This window comes from Puma concolor, chromosome D4 (genome assembly GCF_028749965.1).
Source record: "Puma concolor isolate L17-30 chromosome D4, mPumCon1.1.hap2, whole genome shotgun sequence".
Lineage (NCBI taxonomy): Eukaryota > Metazoa > Chordata > Mammalia > Carnivora > Felidae > Puma > Puma concolor.
In genome coordinates, this window is record NC_141679.1 from 30,620,291 (window position 1) to 30,641,381 (window position 21,091).

Consider the following 21,091-nt stretch of genomic DNA (forward strand, 5'->3'; position numbering starts at 1 on the left):
GGCCCGATGCAGGGTTCAAACCCAGGAACTGCGAGATCATGACCTAGGCTGAAGTCAGATGTTTAACCAACTGAGCCACCCAGGTGCCCCATCCCAGCTCATTTTTTGATGGAGAGAAAAAGAACACTCATCCATTCAGGGCTCCTTCCCACACACCACACATCTGGGAAGTTAGACGAGCCTGTGAAGAAGTGTACCTTTGGTTAAAGTCCAAGTGATCTGAATGTCAAAGCCCCCTGAACTTAGAGAGATGGGAGAGAAATAAGAGCTACTTAAATGTTAACAGGACACATGGAGTTTTTGTTTTTGTTTTTGTTTTCCTGTTGAGTTATTTTACAAGTTTTTTCCAGCATGAGCCTTAAAAGGAAGATCACCCTTGAAGGCACAGTGAATAATTGACTATCTTTCTGCCTATCTCCAATAATGGAACAGTATGAGACATGAGTATAAATTATTCTTTATTTTACTTTGATGACTGGGAAAAGATACCAACATATAAAATGAAATCAGAGCTAACAAATAACTTGGAGCTAACTGGCTAACTTTATTAAAATAAACAAAAGTCTGCTTAAACTGAAAAAAAAATGCTCTCACTGGCACTTTACTTTGGCTGGGACCTTTAAAATTAAGGCCAACGTGCTGATAATAATCACACCATCGACCTTTCCCCTCCTCTTAGCACACAAGGTACTGGCAAACAGCAGCACAGATATTTGGATGGGTCACCAACCGTTCAGTGCCCTGCCTGTGCAAGACCTTTGGAAATAATACCTTTAACCAACGGTTTACTGTGAAAGATTCACTTTCAGATGGTAAAGCTCTGCCCAAATACATTTCTCAGGGCTGATGAGGGCTCGCCGTGCAGCAGCACATGAGGTAGATTCTCTCTGCATTTTGCAGACGTTCCTGTGGTGCTTTAAGCAGGGGGGTAAGTGTTGCCCATGACCAGAACATCGGGATCCACATTCCTACATGTGGGAATGCCGCTGCATGTTCCCAGTTTGCAAGCCAGGCTGCGATTCTGCCCCAGATCCTAACTCTTTAAATCCAGAGGGATGCTTTCTTCGTCCACAGATTGTTTAGGGTTTAACTGGCTGCTCAGAGTTAAAAACGAGTATCTCAAGCCCCCTGCCATGCTGAAAGGAGAAAAAAAAAGTGAGAATAAATAAATCTCATAGGTGGTACCACCAGCAATTCCTGACATCTTTATAAGTATAGCCCGCTTAATTTGAAGGGAATTTTTCTCCTCAAGTTTGTGGATTACTTGATGAGAATCACTCCTCTAGAAATCTTTTGGGAAAGAAAAAAGTAGATCAAATCTAATACAAAACTTTGGAGAGAAACAAATACTTTATTATTGAATAAACTATGCTATTATCTTAAAACAGCACTCCATGTGTAGGACCCCAAAATGCCTTTCAAAAGTATCTCAGCCACTCCTCCCAATATCCTTAGCGGATGGTGCTCTGACAGAGCAGGACATCAGTGAGGCCCACTTCACAAGAGGAAGAAACATAATTTAGGAGACTTTTTTTGTGAGAAAGACACATGAATTAAGTTTGGATCTCAGCCCCTTGAATTTTCATTACACACGTCCCCATGATCCACGTGAAGGAGCATGTCATTAAAACAGATGAACTGAGTGATTTAAGTAAAATTATCTTAGAAACTGAAATGTCAAAACATCTTGCATTCTTTCACTTATAAATCAGACTTTTTAAAACTCATATTTTACTAAAATGAGTTCATTTAGAAATCCCACTTACCAAATATTTAACCCTACAAAGTTTAACACAGAGAAAATGTAGTCTCCACCAACTAACATCCCAATGTAGGCAATGGATACATTCTGCAGAAAGAGAGAGAAGATTAGTCATTTTATTTTACTTTATTAAAGTTTATTTATTTATTTATTTAGTTAGTTAGTTAGTTACTTACTTTCTTATTTAGAGGGAGAGAGAGAGAGAGAATGTGAGCAGGGGAGGGGCAGAGAGAGGGAGGGAGAGAATCCCAAGCAGGCTCCATGCTGTCAGCACACAGCCCAACTTGGGGCTTGATCTCATGAACCACAAGATCACGACCTAAGCCAAAAATCAAGAGTTGGACACTTAACTAACCGAGCCACTCAGGTGCCTCGGATCAGTCATTTTAAAAGTGAAGAATTTAAGGGGGAAATACATGTATATGGTAAAATCTGAAACTAAATATTTTAGCTTTGCTCAGAGACTTTAACTTTGCTCAGAGACTTGTAAGTACATAGGTGTTCACAGAGTATTGAATGAATAAGTAAAAAACCATTACACATGGCTTTATAAAGAAATAAGGTAAACCATGGCATAATTACAGAACACTGCATCACACACAAAAAAAGATGTGTAAGAGTTGAGTTGTCATCAGCTTTTCAGATCCCATCTCTTTACCATCATTGGGTAGTGAATTTTAATCATACTGACCCTAAACTCACACAGATCAGACATCCAGCAAATTCCAAGTAGTGCCCTGCCCCGGGTATTCTAGGAGGGTCTGGGCAGCCAACAGACAAGTCAACTGTTAAAGCAGGAAGTCTTTCTCACTCACTTTATTCATGTGAATAGAGAAACAAAGCAACTGTATGAGAGAACACAGAAAACCCATCCTCTTCTTCAGGACTGTGTGGATTCAAACGCACACACATAAAACACACCTACGCACAATCCATGAGTTTAGAACCTTATAAGTGAGCATATACCTAGATTGAAAAACAGTTCTTCATGGGGCTTCCCTTTCTTACACATTTTTTAATGCTTATTTATTTGCTTAATTTTTGTTTGAGAGACAGAGAGAGACAGAGCATGAGAAGAGGAGGGGCAGCCCCCCTTACCCCCTTACCTTGATGGCTCCAACCACTGCCGTCGTGAGGGCTGAATTGTAATAGCTGCACAAAACTGTGGAGTACATCAACAGAAACCTGGGGCAAGGAAGGAAACGCTTGGATGTATGCCTTACTGTGCTGGGTATAATAACAGATTAAGAAGAGTCCCCATGTGACCCACCCACAAATGCTTTAAACAAAAAAGAAAAACGTACGATAAAGATTTTATAACCTACATCTAAAAACATCCCCTTTGTAACTCCAAATTGTTACAGGAAAATCGTCCAGTGGTGAATCAGCCAAACTTTCACCCTTAGGTATACTTTTCATTCTATCTGTGCACTTCCCATTATATTTCCACATAAAGGGGGGTAAGGACTGGGAAAGTTTTTGTAATGGTCTGAAATCTTTTGTTTAACAACTATGTCACAACAGTGCTCTCTAACCTTCTGTGCATCGGAATCAGCTGGCACACTTTTAACACACAATGATGCCTGACAGAAGTTCTCCTTCCGTTGATTTGAGGTGGGGCCCTTGGCTGCATGCAATATCAAAGCTCCAGAGATAATTCTAATGTGCAGCAGCTGAGAACCACTGGTGTTAGAAGGGAAAATCAGGGAAGGGTCACCGGCTTTGGATGAAAAAGAATGAAATGAATGGATCCCACAGCAATGAGACAACAAAAAGAAACAAAAGACATCCAAATTGGTAAGGAAGAAGTAAAGTTTTCACTATTTGCAGATGACATGATAATCTATAAATTAAACCCAAAGACTCCACCAAAAAACTGCTAGGACTGATCAACAAATTTAGTAGTATACAGGATACAAAATCAATGTATAGAAATCTGTTGCTATTCTATACACTAATGAAGCAGCAGAAAGAGAAATTACAACAACAATCCCATTTACAATCGCACCAAAAATAATAACATACCTAGGAATAAACTTAACCGAAGAGTGAAAGACCTGTCCTCTGAAAACTATAAAACACTGATGAAAGAAACTGAAGATGACACAAAGAAATGGAAAGATATTCCATGCTCCTGGATTGGAAGAACAAATATTGTTAAAATGTCTATACTACCCAAAGCAATCTACAGATTTAATGCAATCCCTATAAAAACACCAACAGCATTTTTCACACAACTAGAACAAACAATCCTAAGATTTGTATGGAACCAGAAGAGACCCTGACTAGCCAAAGTAATCCTGAAAAAGAAAACCAAAGCTGGAGGTATCATAATTCCAGATTTTAAGTTATATTACAAAGATGTAGTCATCAAAACAGTATGGTACTGGCACAAAAATAGACACATAGATCAACAGTACAGAACAGAAAACCCAGAAATAAACCCACAATTACATGGTCAAGTAATATTCCACAAAGGAGGCAAGAATATACAATGGGAAAGACAGTCTCTTCAACTAATGAAAACTGGACGACAATGTACAAAAGAATGAAACTGAACCACTTTCTTTCACTGTACACAAAAATAAACTCAAGATGTATTAAGGACCTAAATGTGAGACCTCAAACCATAAAAATCCTAGGAGAGAGCACAGGCAGTAATTTCTTTGACACTGGTCATAGCAACATCTTTCTAATTAGGTCTCCTGAGACAAAGGAAATAAAAGCAAAAGTAAACTACTGGGATTATATCAAAATCAAAAGCTGCATGGCAAAAGATACAATCAATAAAACTAAAAGGCAATGTACTGAATGGGAGAAGATATTTTCAAATGATAGATCTGATAAAGAGTTGGTATCCAAAATCTATAAAGAATTCATTAAACTCAACACCCCCAAAATAAGTAATCCAGTAAAAAATGGGCAGAACACATAAACAAATATTTCTCCAAAGAAGACATCGAGATGGGCAACAGACAAATTAAAAGATGCTCAACATCATTGATCATCAGGGAAATGCAAATCAAAACTACAATGAGGTATCATCTCACACCTGTCAGAATGCCTAAAATCCAAAATACAGGAAACAAGTGTTGGTAAGGATGTGGAGAAAAGGGAATACTTGTGCACTGTTGGTGGGAATGTAGGCTGGTGTGGCCACTGTGGAAAATGTGGAGGTTCTTCATAAAGTAAAAACAGAACCACCCTATGATCTAGTAATCACACTACTATGTATTTACCCCCAAAATACAAAAGCACTAATTCAAAGGGATACATGCACCGTTATGTTTATTGCAGCATTATTTACAATAGCCGAATTATGGAAGCAGACCAAGTGTCCATCAAGAGATGAATGGATAATGGCAGTTGTAGAACGGGAGGGATGTCTAGCATATCAGGTATGATTGGTGAAAGGGAAATAGCATTGATTCTGATCATTCTTGGTCAGCTTCTTTCTTTTCTTTCTCTTTCCTTCCTTCCTTTCCTCCCTTTGTTTTTTTCCTTCTTTTCCTCCCTCCCTTCCTTCCTTCTTCCCTCCCTCCCTCCCTCTCTTTCTTTCTTTCTACAAAAATTAGGGGCGCCTATGTGGCTCAGTCAATTAAGCTTCCGACTCTTGATCTCAGTGTTGCAAATTCAAACCCTGCACTGGGCTCCACACTGGGTGTGAAGCCTACTTTAAAAAAATTAAATTTAGGGGCATCTAGGTGGCTCAGTCGGTTAAGTGTCTGACTTTGGCTCACAGTTCGTGGGTTTGAGCCCACGCTGGGGTCTGTGCTGACAGCTCAGAGCCTGAAGCCTGCTTCAGATTCTCTGTCTCCCTCTCTCTCTGCCCCTCCCCTGCTTGCTCTCTGTGTGTCTCTCCCTCAAAAAATAAAAAACATTTAAAAAAATTTTTTTAATTAAAAATAAAAAAAATTACATTTAACAGTTTGGCATTACAGGCTCATGATTCATGCTTGCTCTAACGTGAAGGTTAAGGTTATTGTAGAACTTCAAGCTCAGGGGTGCCTGAGTGGCCCAGTTGGTTAGGCGTCCGACTTTGGTTCAGGTCATGATCTCACAGTTCATGAGTTCTAGCCCCACGTTGGACTCTGTGCTGACAGCTCAGAGTCTGGAGCCTGCTTTGGATTCTGTGTCTCCCTCTCTCTCTGCCCCTTCCCTGCTCACACTCTGTCTCTGTCTCTCAAAAATGAATAAATATTAAAAAAAAAAGAACTTCAAGCTCAGTAATTTTGAACACTGAAATGTTCATCTGGGATGTAATAGCAATATTCAGTACTGACCATCACTGTTAAAACAATTTTTAGTTTTCCTCAAGTTAGTTATATTGCCTAAGCAGCAAGTGTGTGTAGGTTAAAACAGTTACACTTATGTTAAATGATGTTTTTTTTTTTTCTTTCTACACCTTTATTTACTTTTCAGTTAGTTTAAATCCTTGAGGGATACAGCATTACATGGATTCTGTGGCCAATGGCTTTAGCAGAAAGGTTGCTTTGGAATTTGGCAGAACCATGCCACTGTTTCCATGAGCACAAGTTACCTTTCCCCAGATTACTCTGGTTTTATTTGGTTTGCCTTCAGGAGTCACTGTGTTGTTCTTTGCTTTGTACACATAAGCATATCTCTTGCCTAAAGAGAATTCAGTTTCATTTCAAGCATAAAGACCTTCAATTTGAAGAAGAGCTGTGTGCTCCCTTTGGTTCCAGAGACCCTGCTTACAGCCAGCAAAAATGGCTTTGGACCACAGCCTTCCAGATATATTTGTCATTTCAGGAGTCCTGTTCCCAGCAGGCCTCCACAGGTTCCAAGATGGCAGAAAGAGCTAAATGTTGCTCTTACAGCACAATACTCTGAAAGCTTTGGATACATGTTGAGAAATACACTTTTCTGCCAAACTGAAATGTAGGAGCTGTGTCTATGATTCAGAGTGAAAACACCTGGCATGTTTGTTAATTCTAACTGTTTGGTTTAATATCCTATAAGGCATGTAAGTGTACACTTGTATTTTTTTAAGATCTGGGACAATTTTGAAATTCAATACCAATACTTTAGGAGTTTGGTCATGTTATTTGTATGAGATGCTGAGGCTTTGATTTAAAACTTTCCTTGTATTGTGATTTCCATTAGATGTACTGTACTAAGTGAAATTTATTAAATAAATCTTTCTTTTAAAAACTGGGAAAAAAGAGATGAATGGATAAAGAAGATGTGCTATATACACACATAAATGGAATATTATTCCCCCATAAAAAAGAAAAATAATGAAATCTTACCATTTGCAATGACATAGATGGAGCTAGAGAGTATTATGCTAAGAGAAATAAGTCAGTCACAGAAAAATAAATACCATATGATTTCACTCGTATGTGGAATTTAAAGAACAAAACAAGTGAGCACAGGAAAAAGAGAGAGAGACCAAGAAACAGACACTTAACTACAGAGACCAAACTGATGGTTGCCACAGGGAAGGTGGGTGGGGGGATGTGTGAAATAGGTGATGGGGACTAAAGAGTGCATGAGAAAAAGAGAGAGAGAGAGAGAGAAATTAGTGAATTCCATATGTCAGTGATAATCCTGTACCCTATGACCAAAGTTAATTCACCAGACATTCAACGTTGAGTACTATATTGAAAAGAAAATGACTACAGAACTGTAATCAAGAACCACACAAAAAGCATATATGTACAGGAAAGAATCCAATCAGAAGAAATATGTTCATTTCACTCAAGAAGTGAAGACAATTAGCTGAGGCGTAAGTGGGGTGCAAATTCCATCCACCCAAAAAGAGGGATCATAAGATGTGTTTGATTTTAAAGCTAAATCCCAGTTAGGAGGCATAAGCCTGGACTCCCAGTGACAGAGCAGAGGGAATCAGACTCCAGAAAGGGCTCAGCCTGTATCCCTGTGTCTTAGGGAGTATCTTCCTACCAGAATTTAGTGCCCAGCCCAGGGTCCAGGTGAGAATCTCCAAACTGTTAATAACAGAATCCGGATCACAAATCTTCAACACAGTAACTGCTTTTGGCCTGAGTATGTTTTCTTAATAGGGATAGTAGAGAAAAATATTAGAGATAAAGTACACCAGGCTTTCATGTTAAGGAATAAACTCAATTACAAACTTAAATTCTGTAATCTTCAGAATACCATGTCTCTGTTATGAAGCTAATTAACACAATTTGACAAGTTAGAGGACCCAACATCTTGGCCTCTGTGGTTTGAAACTGAAATTTGCAATTGGGATTACACTTGCAATTTTCATTTGAAAGAAGTAAGAAAATCTGAGTCCATCTGAACACAGTATCTGATGTTTAAAAGAAGCTGATTTACCACATTTCTAAGTTTGGTTTATTAGATTTCAAAGAGTTGCTTAGGTGTGTTAAGCAACCTGGCTCATAAGCTTTGCTAGGGCTTTATTAGGGCTTAGAATAGCTGGAGAAAAATAAGGTGAATTGTATTTGTAAATGCAGTTTAAAATGTTTAATTTTTTTTGGTAAATGAGACCAATGTACACTAAATTGTTTAGGAGGTTTTAATCAGCTAAACTTGAGTTAATAAACCATTAATAAATAATGAAAGTAAATGCTATGTCAATACAAAAATTAGTAACTTTATAAAGAGAGCAACAGTATTCATAAACTGAATTTAAAGGCTTAAAAAAATCTAAGTTTTTTATGTTTATAATTTTCATAAATTCAACATTAATTCATAGCCCCAGGAACTATAAATAATCCTATTCATGCATAAAATAAAAAGATTAAAAAACTCAATATGATGTTACTGAGTGCCTACTCTGCTAGGTCCAGATAGTAAGAGTACATAACCCACAGCATCTGCCCTGGAGGAGGTGAGTCTAATAAAATACCAGAGATTATAGCACAGAGAAGGGGTCTCACCCAACTTACTGGATACAGAAAAGTTTCCTGCAGGCTTCCTAAATTAGTACAGACTTAAACCCAAAGCAGTCATAGTTTTTACTTTTATTTTTATTTAAAAATTCCTACCCCAGGGTTCTAATCATGCAACGTTTTCTCCATCCTAATTTTAGTTAAAACACCTCCACTTACATTCAGAATTGGAGAATACCTTGGATATAAGATCTCAGTATCCATGAGTGTGGACAACTAGAGCACAAACTCATCAGCTGGGCAGAGCACAGAAGGCGCTCCCCTCTCCAAGGTCTGGAGGAGTCTGAATTAGCCAATGTCCTAAGTAAAAGATGGCCTCTAGACCAAAAGGCTGCACTTCTCAGTATCACCACCAGGTGTCCCCAGAGGGAAGATAAATAGATACACATAGATAGATATACAGACATGGATGTATAGATATATATAGATATATCCACAAGGATCAAAGTAGTGTATTACAATTTTCTTTCTAAGAAACAACCTTTCTATATGCCAATGTGCACCCTATAGAGTCCTTTGGCTAAGAACAAGGTTCTAAACTAAAAGAACTTCTATTAACTCAGTACAAAGGAAACCATACCACTTTTAACACTAAAAATGTCAACCTCCACTTGACAGTAGTTTTGCTTTTAGCATCCGTGGATTAACAAAATGCAGATATTTAAAGGCATTGCTGAATTAGCAGCTTCTTGCCATTCTGTATTTTTTAGATCAGATATCATCTATGTACATTTGAAAAATAATAGCACATATATATGATACACATTCAGACAACAGATGCCAACAGTATATTTGAGCTTATAGGTCTCCAAGAGATGGAGGTGCTCACGTGGAAACCCTGGAGCAGAACTCCTGCTCCAAGGTTCTTACCATTTCTGAAAACGACACAAAAAAATAACTGATTTACCCAAAATTGTAGGGCAAACCGGCGGCAGTCACAAATAGAACACAAATTACCTCGTTTACAACTTGTGCTGGTTATCATTCCATGAATGAGCATATACATAAATTCAACACAAATGTTCAAATAATAATGGGCCACTTTTACAGTCCTTTCACAAACCACAGTGGTACCCTAGCACATTACTCTAATTCCAGATTTCAAAGAATTTCAAGTAATGTCATCTCACCCATCTCTAGTAAGAACACACTCCTACCCAAGCTCTCAGTGGTGTGCCAGGGATGCCAAAATCGTGGGATAACTATGGTCCATCCTCCCAAAGCACCAATCTTACACTAAGATTTGATTTGTTGAGAATGTGGGAATATCTGCAGTCTTTAAAGTGCCGTTGCTCCTATGCCCCAGCTATCTGCAGGGTCCTGTTTTCTCTTATCTGTTACATCTTGGTGGGAGAAGTGAAGGTTCAAAGAATAAAACATTTTTTTATCCTGTGATTAGAAAATATTTGATACTTCTGTGTTTTCATTAAGGAATATATTACTGCTTCAGTGGGATCAAAAGATCTGCTACTGGGGCAGAAAGAGACTAGAATAATCACCTCCAAGGCCCAAGGGCTGGGCCAGCCACTGGTATGAATGAACTGGAGCCTGTAATTTTTCAGCAATATTAAAAAGACTTGCAGAGCAAGCTTTTTAAAATCTAGTTTGTCAACTTAAATTTCAGCCTATATTTTACTTTGGCCTGCATTAAATTATCTTAGGTCCCACAATCCAGTTTACCTTCCTGACATAATTAAACTCAATCATATGTTTTATTTACAAACTCCTGATTACAAACAGCATTTTCAAGAGCTGAATCTTTCTACCATAATTCGAAAAAAAAATTAAAATCCTACCCTTTTCACCATTCCATTCATTTAACATATATTTTTTAAGTGTTATAATTCTGTAATTATATTTCAACAGGGACAGAGGTTTGGTGGTTAGAAAAAGCAAGTTTGAAATGCAAACTTGAAAGAGTGAAAATAAGTAAGAAGCTGAGCATCAGAATCCTCTGGAATCAAGGGTTGGGATGCATATGTATGAGCCCTAAGTCATTCCTTGAGCAGAGGCTAAAGAAAATGGACAGATGAGCCCAGTACCAATTGTTCTGAAAACCAAGAATGTGCTCAGAAGCTTATAATGGCTTCTCTTACTGTGAAAAAATAAGTGATCCAATGCTTTGAGTGAGAAACTTTGAGAAAGGATTTTGAAAAATACACTATGCCAAAATTGGAGTTTCCTTCAAGAGCAGTTTCAGAATTAAAATTTGACCCCTGAAGGTAAAGTAGAGCTGATCCCTGAACAACACAGAAGCTAGGGGTGCCACCCCCCCCCCAGTCAAAAATCTAGGTATAACTTTTGACTTCCCAAAAACTTAACTGCTAATAGCCTACTGTAGACCAGAAACCTTACTGACAACATAGTCAATTAACACATATTTTGTATATTATATGCATTGAATACTGTATTCTTACAATAAAGTAAGCTAGAGAAAAGGAAATATTATTAAGAAAATCATGAGTTATTGGGACCTCATCAAGATAAAAAACTTATGCACAGTGAAGGAAACAATCAACAAAACTAAAAGGCAACCAATGGAATGGGAAAAAATATTTACAAATGACATATCAGATAAAGGGTTAGTATCCAAAATCTATAAAGAACTGATCAAACTCAGGGAGAGGCCAAGATGGTAGAACAGCATGAAAGTTTTTTGTGTGTCTCGCGTCCATGAAATGCGGCCAGATCAACACTAAACCATCCTGCACACCTAGAAAATGGATTTGAGGATTAACACAATAATCTGCACAGCCTGAACCACAGAACTCAGCAGGTACACGGCATGGAGAAGTGAACTGGGGGAGAGAGAAGCCACGGAGGGAAGGGAGCTGTTTTGCTTGTGGAGAGAGGACACAGATAGGGAGAGAGTTCGGGAAAAGTACCTCCCCTCCAAAAGCAGCTGGAAAGTGGAAAACTGGAAACAGCCACAGGGACTGAACTAAAAAGGGAGAAAGGAGAGGGTTTAAATTCCATTAAGACTCTATAAACAGGGGGAGCACAGAGTCTGAAACTCCACAGCTCAATACTTGGCAGTGCTCTGGTGGGAAGGGCAAATCCCCAGGAGCAGAGTGGAGTCCGGGAGGTTCTCAGGCCACACAGGGAGAAACGGTTCCACTGCTGGAAGGGCATTTGGTAGAGGCTATGCAGCCACCCAGTCCCAGCAGACCCCAGAGAACAACCACATTCACTGGTACTGGAGCAAGGTCATTAAGGGTGAAGCCTGGTGCCAGATGTGTGTTGTGATTTTCCATAATCCCTGAAACACTGCTGCTACACAATCATGTGAACTTTTTCTGGGGCAGGCTGCCACCCAGCCACAGTCTCTGGGAATCAGCAGCAGCACGGTCCCGCGAACATTCCTGGGTGCAGCCGACACTCAGCCATTGCTTGGTGAGACTCTCCCCCAGAGGATCTGAGTGGGTGAAAGCCACAGCCCCTCAGAAGTGAGGGGTTGGGAAACACAGCCACATGTGAGATAAAACTCAGGAAGGAGGTACGGCCTGACAACCTGATGGCTTGGTTACAGACAGTGTAAAAGCGGGGAGTAGACAGAAGCCGGAGAAAAAGTACAGGTGTGCAATTGCTCATTGGGGAGAGCACAGAGTTCCAATACTAGAGACTGGGTAGCTGGGTGATGCCATTTTCACCCCCCCTGCACATGCTCATACATACCTACAAGCACCACAACAATCACCCCAGTAATCTAAGCAGCGCCATTTAGTGGAGAATGGAGTTGTTGCACTAAGCCCCACCCAACTGGGCCAACCTCGCTCTTCAGGAACATCACAAATCTCTCCGCCTGCCTAGTTTGTGGACTATAAAGTGCTTCATAGTTTGACTTCTAGGGGAAACCAATGTAATTTCAATTATATTTCAGTCTGTTCAAGGGTCCATCTATTCAATTTTCTTTTTTTTTCTTTTTCATTTCTTTCTTGAATACAGAGAGAAAAAAGTTATTTTTATTTTCAATTTTTATTAAAAATATTTTTATTTTTTAACTATATTTTTTACTTCTTTTGTAAATTTGTCAAATTCTATTTTACTTCCATTTCATTTTATTCTATTTCACTGTATTCATTTTCTCAAATTTTTAAACTTTTTTTCCCTTTTTTTTCTATCAAGCTCCTTTCAATAACCAGACCAAAACACACCTAGAATCTAGCATCATGCATTTGATTTGCATGTGTTGTTTTTAATTTTTTAATTTTTTTTTTTATCTTATCAATTCCTTTTCTTCCTTCAAAATGAAGAAATGAAGGAATTCACCACAAAGAAAGAGCTGGAAGAAATGACAGCCAGGGGCTTAAGCAACACAGATACAAGCAAGATGTCTGAACCAGAATTTAGAATCACAATAACCAGAATACTAGCTAGGGTCGAAAACAGATTAGAATCCCTCTCTGTGGAGATAAGAAGTAAAAGCTAGTCAGGATGAAATAAAACATGCTATAACTGAGCTGTTATCATGAATAGATGCCACAGCAGCAAGGATGGATGAGGCAGAATAGCGAATCAGCGATATAGAAGACAAACTTCTGAAGAATAATGAAGCAGAAAAAAAAGAGGGAGACTAAGGCAAAAGAGTACAAAAATTAGAGAAATTGGTGACTCATCAATAAGGAACAACATTAGAATCATAGGGGTCCCAGAAGATGAAGAAAGAGAAAAAGGGGTAGAAGGGTTATGTGAGCAAATCATAGCAGAAAACTTCCCTAACCCGGGGAAAGACACAGACATCAAAATCCAGGAAACACAAAGGACTCCCATTAGATTCAACAAAAACGGACCATCAATAAGGCATATCACAGTCAAATTCACAAAACACTCAGGCAAGGAGAGAATCGTGAGAGCAGCAAGGGGAAAAAGGTCCTTAAACTACAAGGGAAGATAGATCAGGTTTGCAGCAGACCTATCCACAGAAACTTGGCAGGCCAGAAAGGAGTGGCAGGACATATTCAATGTGCTGAATCAGAAAAATATGCAGCCAAGAATTCTTTATCCAGCAAGACTGTCATTCAAAATAGAAGGAGAGATTAAAAGTTTCCCAAACAAAAATTAAAGGATTTCATGACCACTAAACCACCCCTGCAAGAAATTTTAATGGGGGCTCTCTGAAGGGAGAAAAGACGGAAAAAAAAAAAAAGAAAAGAAAAAGACCAAAAGCAACAAAGACTAGAAAGGACCAGAGAACACCACCAGAAACTCCAATTCTACAAGAAACAAAATGGCAATAAATTCATATCTTTCAGTACTCACTCTAAACGTCAATGGACTAAATGCTCCAATCAAAAGACATAGGGTAACAGAATGGATAAGAAAACAAGATCCATCTAAATGCTGTTTACAAGAGACCCACTTTAGACCTAAAGACACCTTCAGATTGAAAGCAAGGGGATGGAGAACCATCTTTCATGGTAACAGTCGACAAAACAAAGCTGGAGTAGCCATATTTATATCAGATTATATCTAGATTAAAATCTAGACTTTAAAATAAAGACTGTAACAAGAGATGAAGAAAAGCATTATATCATAATTAAGGGGTCTATCCACCGAGAAGATCTAACAATTGTAAACATTTATGCTCCAAATGTGAGAGTACCCAAATATATACATCAATTAATCATAAACATAAACTCACTGATTATAAATACCATAATAGTAGGGGACTTCAACATCCCACTTACAACAATGGACAGATCATCTAAGAAGAAAATCAAGAAGGAAACAATGGCTTTGAATGACACACTGGACCAGATGGACTTAACAGATTATTTCAGAACACTTCATCCTAAAGCAGCAGAATATACATTCTTCTCCAGTGCAGATGGAACGTTCTCCAGAATAGATTACATACTGGGACACAAATCATCCCTCAACAAGCACAAAAAGATTGAGATTATACTGTGCATAGTTTCAGATCACAATGCTATGAAACTCAAAATCAACCACAAGAAAAAATTTGGAAAGATAACAAATACTTGGAGCCTAAAGAACATCCTACTAAAGAATGAATGGTTTAACCAAGAAGTTAAAGAGGCAATTAAAAAGTACATGGAAGCCAATGAAAATGATAACACCACCACCCAAAACCTCTGGGATACAAAGGCAGTCATAAGAGGGAAGTATATAGCAATCCAGGTCTTCCTAAAGAAGGAAGAAAGGTCTCAGATACACAATCTAACCTTACATCTTAACGAGCTGGAAAAAGAACAGCAAATAAAACCCAAAGCCAGCAGAAGACAAGAAATAATAATGATTAGAGCAGGAATCAATGCTATTGAAAACAAAAACAAAAACAAACAAACAAACAAAGAAAAAACAGTAGAAAAGATCAATAAAACCAGAAGCTGGTTCTTTGAAAGAATTAACAAAATTGATAAACCACTATCCAATTTGGTCAAAAAGAAAAAGGAAAGGACCGAAATAAATAAAATCAAGAATGAAAGAGGAGAGATCAAAACCAACACAGCAGAAATAAAAATACTAAGAGAATATTATGAGCAATTATATGCCAATAAAATGGGCAATCTGGAAGAAATGGACAAATTCCTAGAAACATATAAACTACCAAAACTGAAACAGGAAGAAATAGAAAATTTTAACAGACCCATAACCAGGAAAGAAATCGAATTAGTAATCAAAAATCTCCTTAAAAAACCAGAGTCCAGGGCTGGATGGCTTTCCAGGGGAATTCTACCAAACATTTAAGGAAGAGTTAACACCTATTCTTTTGAAGCTGTTCCAAAAATTAGAAATGAAAGGAAAACTTCCAAACTCTTTCTATGAAGCCAGCATTACCTTGATTCCAAAACCAGACAAAGACCCCACTAAAAAGGAGAACTACAGACCAATTTCTCTGATGAACACGGATGCAAAATCCTCAACAAGATATTAGCCAACCAGATCCAACAATACATTAAAAAAATTATTCACCACGACCAAGTGGGATTTACATCTGGGATGCAGGGCTGGTTCAATATCTGCAAAACAATCAATGTGATGCATCACATCAATAAAAGAAAGGAGAAGAACCACATGATCCTCTCAATAGATGCAAAGAAAGCATTTGACAAAATACAGCATCCTCTATTGCTAAAAACCCTTAAGAAAGTAGGGATAGAAGAATCATACCTCGAGATCACAAAAGACATATATGAAAGACCTACCACTGATATCATCCTCAATGGAGAAAAATTGAGAGCTTTCCCCCTAAGGTCAGGAACAAGACAGGGATGTCCACTCTCGCCACTGTTATTCAACACAGTATTGGAAGTCTTAGCCTCAGCAATCAGGCAATACAAAGAAATAAAAGGCATCCAAATCAGCCAGGGGGAAGCCAAACTTTCACTCTTCACAGATGACATGATACTCTATATGGAAAACCCAAAAGATTCCACCAAAAAACTGCTAGAACTGATCCATGAATTCAGCAAAGTTGCAGGATATAAAACCAATGCACAGAAATCGGTTGCATTCCTATACACCAACAATGAAGCAACAGAAAGAGAAATCAAGGAATTGATTCCATTTACAACTGCACCAAAAACCATAAAATACCTAGGAATAAATCTAACCAAAAGAGGTGAAAAATCTATATACTGAAAACTAGAAAGCTTATGAAAGAAATTGAAGAAGACACACACAAAAAAGGAAAAATATTCCATGTTCCTGGATTGGCAGAACAAACATTGTTAAAATGTTGATACTACCCAAAGCAATCTACACATTCAATTCAATCCCTATCAAAATAACACCAGCATCTTCACAGAGCTAGAACAAACAATCCTAAAATTTGTATGGAACCAGAAAAGATCCCAAATAGCCAAAGCAATCTTGAAAAAGAAAACCAAAGCAGGAGGCATCACAATCCTGGACTTCAAACTGTACTACAAAGCTGTAATCATCAAGACAGTATGATACTGGCACAAGAACAGACACTCAGATCAATGGAACAGAATAGAGAATCTAGAAATGGACCCACAAACGTATGGCCAACTAATCTTTGACAAAGCAGGAAAGAATATCCAATGGAATAAAGACAGTCTCTTCAGCAAGTGGTGCTGGGAAAACTGGATAGCAATATGCAGAAAAATGAACCTGGACCACTTCTAAGAAAAAAAATTTTTTTTATTTATTTACAAAAATAAACTCAAAATGGACGAAAGACCTAAATGTAAGACAGAAAGCCATCAAAATCCTAGAGGAGAAAGCAGGCAAAAACCTCTTTGACCTCGGCCACAGCAACTTCTTACTCAACACGTCTCCAGAGGCAAGGGAAACAAAAGCAAAAATGAACTACTGGGACCTCATAAAAAGAAAAAACTTCTGCACAGCAAAGGAAACCATCAGCAAAACTAAAAGGCAACCAACAGAATGGGAGAAGATATTTGCAAATGACATATCAGATAAAAGGTTAGTATCCAAAATCTATAAAGAATTTAGCAAACTCAGCACGCAAAAAACAAATAATCCAGTGAAGAAATGGGCAAAAGACATGAATAGACACTTCTCCAAAGAAGACATCCAGATGGCCAACTGACACATGAAAAAATGCTCAACATCACTCATCAACAGGGAAATACAAATCAAAACCACAATGAGATACCACCTCACACCTGTCCGAATGGCTAACATTAACAACTCAAGCAACAAGAGATGTTGGCGAGGATCAGGAGAAAGAGGACCTCTTTTGCACTGCTGGTGGGAATGCAAACTGGGGCAAACAATCTGAAAAACAGTGTGGAGGCTCCTCAAAAAATTAAAACTAGAACTACCCTATGACCCAGCAATTGCACTACTAAGTATTTATCCAAGGGATACAGGGATGCTGTTTCAAAGGGACACATGCACCCCAATGTTTATAGAAGCCCTATCAACAGTAGCCAAAGTATGGAAAGAGCCCAAATGTCCATCCATGGATGAATGGATAAAGAAAATGCGGTATATATATACAGTGGAGTATTACTCAGCAATCAAATAGAATGGAATCTTGCCATTTGCAACTACATGGATGGAACTAGAGGGTATTATGCTAAGCAAAATTAGTCAAAGAAAGATAAATATCATATGACTTCACTCATATGAGGACTTTAAGATACAAAACAGATGAACATAGGGAAGGGAAGCAAAAATAGTAAAAAACAGGGAGGGGGACAAAAACATAAGAGACTCTTAAATATGGAGAAGAAACAGAGGGTTACTGGAGAGGTTGTAGGAGAGGGGGTGGGCTAAAAGGGTAAGGGGCATTAAGGAATCTACTCCTGAACAATGAAATCATTGTTGCATTATATGTAAACTAACTTGGATGTAAACTTAAAAAATAAATTAAACAAAAATTTTAAAGAATTTATCAAACTCAACACCCAAAAAACAAATAATCCAATAAAGAAGTAGTCAGAAGACATGAAGAGACACTTTTCCAAAGATGACATCCAGATGGCTAACAGACATATGAAAAGATGCTCCACATCACTCATCATCAGGGAAATACAAATCAAAACCAAAATAAGATACCACCTCACACCTGTTAGGATGGCTAAAATTAACAACTCAGGAAACAACAGATGTTGGCAAGGATGCAGAGAAACGGGAACCCTCTTGAACCATTGATGAGAATGCAAACTGGGGTAGCCCCTCTGGAAAATAGTATGGTGGGCCCTCAAAAAATTAAAAATAGAACTACCCTACGACCCAGCAATTGCAATACTAGGTATTTATCCAAAGGATACAAAAATGCTGATTCTGAAGGGGCACATGCACCCTAATGTTTTAGCAGCACTATCAACAATAGCCAAATCATGGAAAGAGCCAAATGGACATCAACTGATGACTGCATAAAGAAGATGTGGTGTATATATATACAATGGAATATTACTCAGTGATCACAAAGAATGAAATCTTGCCATTTGCAACAATGTGGATGGAGCTAGAATGTATTATGCTAAATGAAATAAGTCAGTCAGAGAAAGACAAGTATCATACGATTTCACTCATGTGGAATTTAATTAACAAAACAGATGATCACTGGGGAAGGGAAGGAAAAATAAGACAAAAACAGAGAGGGAAGCAAACCATAAGAGACTCTTAAACACAGTGAAGAAACTGAGGGTTGGTGTTGGGATGGGCTACATGGGTGATGGGCATTAAGGAGGGCACTTGTTGGATAAGCACTGGGTGTTATATGGAAGTGATGAACCACTGGTTTCTCCTCCTGAAACTAATACTACACTGTACGTTAACGAACTTCAATTTAAATAAATTATGTACTCTAAGAAAAAAAGAAAAGAAAAACCCTAAGTAACAAAGACAAGTCACATGCTGGAATGAGATATTTAAGTATATAAAGCTAATAAAGAGTCAATATCTATAATAAAAATAGAAAATAATAAGGAAGAGAAAATATACTTACAGTACTGTATGTATTTATTGAGAAAATTCACACATAAATGAACCCACACAGTTCATTTATGTGTCGTTCAAGGGTCAACTGTATATGTAACAGAAAAAAAAAAAAAACTGTTGAAGCCATGCACTATAGGAAGAACCAATTCTGTCTGGGGTGAAAAGAGGTCAGCTCAAAAACAGGCTGACCTCAAGAAATAGAAATATTTAACAACAGTTAACATTACTGGACATTTTCCGTGTCCAGCATTGTTCTAAGTGCTCATCTCTATTATCTCATTCAATCCACATCCTATGAATCAGATACTTTATTTCATTGTCCACATTTTAAAGATAAGGAAATTGAGGCTCAGAGTGGTTAAATAACTTGTCCAAGGACCCAGAGTTAGTAAGTGGCAAAGCCATGATTCAAACCCAGGCCATCTGATTCCAGAGTTCAGACACTTAGCTGCTGAAATAGTGCCATGATTTTAGTGTCCTCAAAAGACCCACTTAAAAAACAGACCTACCTAGTTTTCATCCTTAAAGTTGGGTAAAACCTGAAATCTTGATGATTTCATCATTTACTGATTTATTTATAATTGATATGCCTTTATGGCATTTTCATTTGCAAAGTGACTACTGATGACAAAAACTTTTGTAAAGTATTTGTTTTCTAAGAAACACATTATTAAATAGGAAAAAATGCATGGAGTTATACACAGATAGGGCCAGGCCTATGGCAGGCAAGTCCCAGAGAGTGGCAGCTCATATCCAGACGCCCCCAGCGCATCATTCACTGAGGACAGCTGACATTGGAGGGTTTACTTCTTGATTTCCTTCAAGGAATGACTAAGTGGTATAATGCAAGTAAAAAAAAACAAAAATTAAAAAAAAATAGAAACAGTATCTCATTGAGTTTATAGTGAAATGAGAAAAACTTTGAAATTTAGCTCTGTTGTTCATAGGTGAATCTGGGATTAGCCAGGGAAAAGTGCTAGTCTGAGTTTGTGTGATATAGGTTGAATTTTTTTTAACCAGAGAGAAAAGATGGTTTGACAAAGGGTGATTCACAAGCATGGCTTAGATTTTGTTTTCAAAGTTAAATGTCAGCCAACAACTGGGAAAACTACAAATATTTCACTTAACTTATGTTTCTGACAATGGCTACCTAAGTGCACTAAGGGACCCTCCCAGTGCAAAGCAACCTATGCCTGGAAAGGACACACTACTTGAGAGATCACTGGTCTTGAAAGAGGCACAAGAGGTCACCCAAACCCTCTTCCTTTAAAAAAGGAGGAACTGGACACAGACTGATAAAGTATTAGGGCCAGGCAGGAGTCGGAGCAGAACACAACTGAAACAGAATAGGGGTGCCTTGGGGCAGAGACCTTAGCAGAACAGCACTGTCTGGAAACAGCCTTGAGCCAGACTCCATGTTGAGAGGGACACTTTAGCTCACTGAGCCTAGACCCTCAGAAATGCACACAGCGGTCCAGGTCAGGGGCAATGCCTGGCTGTCAGCAGGACCAGAAACAATTTGTCCCCACAGGAAGGTTTCTCAAATTTGCATTTTGTTATGAGCGTTCAGCCCATAACACTGATTAAGCACTGTGTTCACAACGACAAGTCACCAACCACACACAGTTTGACAGTCACAAACTATATATAACATTTAGATTCTTAAAAACTGCAGATAAGTGGAATCATTAAATGAAGAATACAGAACAGCTATGTGTATAACATTTAAAGAAATGAAAGTTACTACAGTCCAAAGATCACCAATGAGAGAATGTTAGGAATGAAACGTTTGTTAAAAAAAAAAAAAAAAAAAAAAAGAAACTTTTACAAATAAAAAATTGTTAAAATCAAAAAGTCAATCAAGGGGAGGTTGGAAGATGGCGGCATAGGAGGACGCTGGGCTCACCATGCATCCTGCTGATCACTTAGATTCCACCTACACCTGCCTAAATAACCCAGAAAACCACGAGAGGATTAGCAGAACGGAGTCGCCGTAGCCAAGCGCAGACGAGAGGCCCAC

The 21,091-nt window shown here is 38.2% G+C and overlaps 1 protein-coding gene and 1 pseudogene across 2 annotated transcripts in view; both read right to left on the minus strand.

Annotated features, from left to right (window-relative positions):
- Positions 1-441: 441 nt before the first annotated feature.
- The window catches only part of SLC35D2 (solute carrier family 35 member D2), a 61,480-nt gene continuing 40,830 nt past the window's right edge, over positions 442-21,091 (minus strand). For both annotated transcript variants that reach the window (XM_086685178.1, XM_086685180.1), the window contains 3 exons: positions 2,869-2,947; positions 1,767-1,849; positions 442-1,136 (listed from right to left, as the gene is read on the minus strand). In XM_086685178.1, coding sequence (XP_086541304.1) covers positions 1,034-1,136; positions 1,767-1,849; positions 2,869-2,947 — 265 coding nt within the window. In that variant the 3' untranslated portion in view covers positions 442-1,033. The remainder of the gene's footprint in view (positions 1,137-1,766; positions 1,850-2,868; positions 2,948-21,091) is intronic.
- LOC147574793 (large ribosomal subunit protein eL33 pseudogene) lies at positions 5,309-19,799 on the minus strand (annotated as a pseudogene).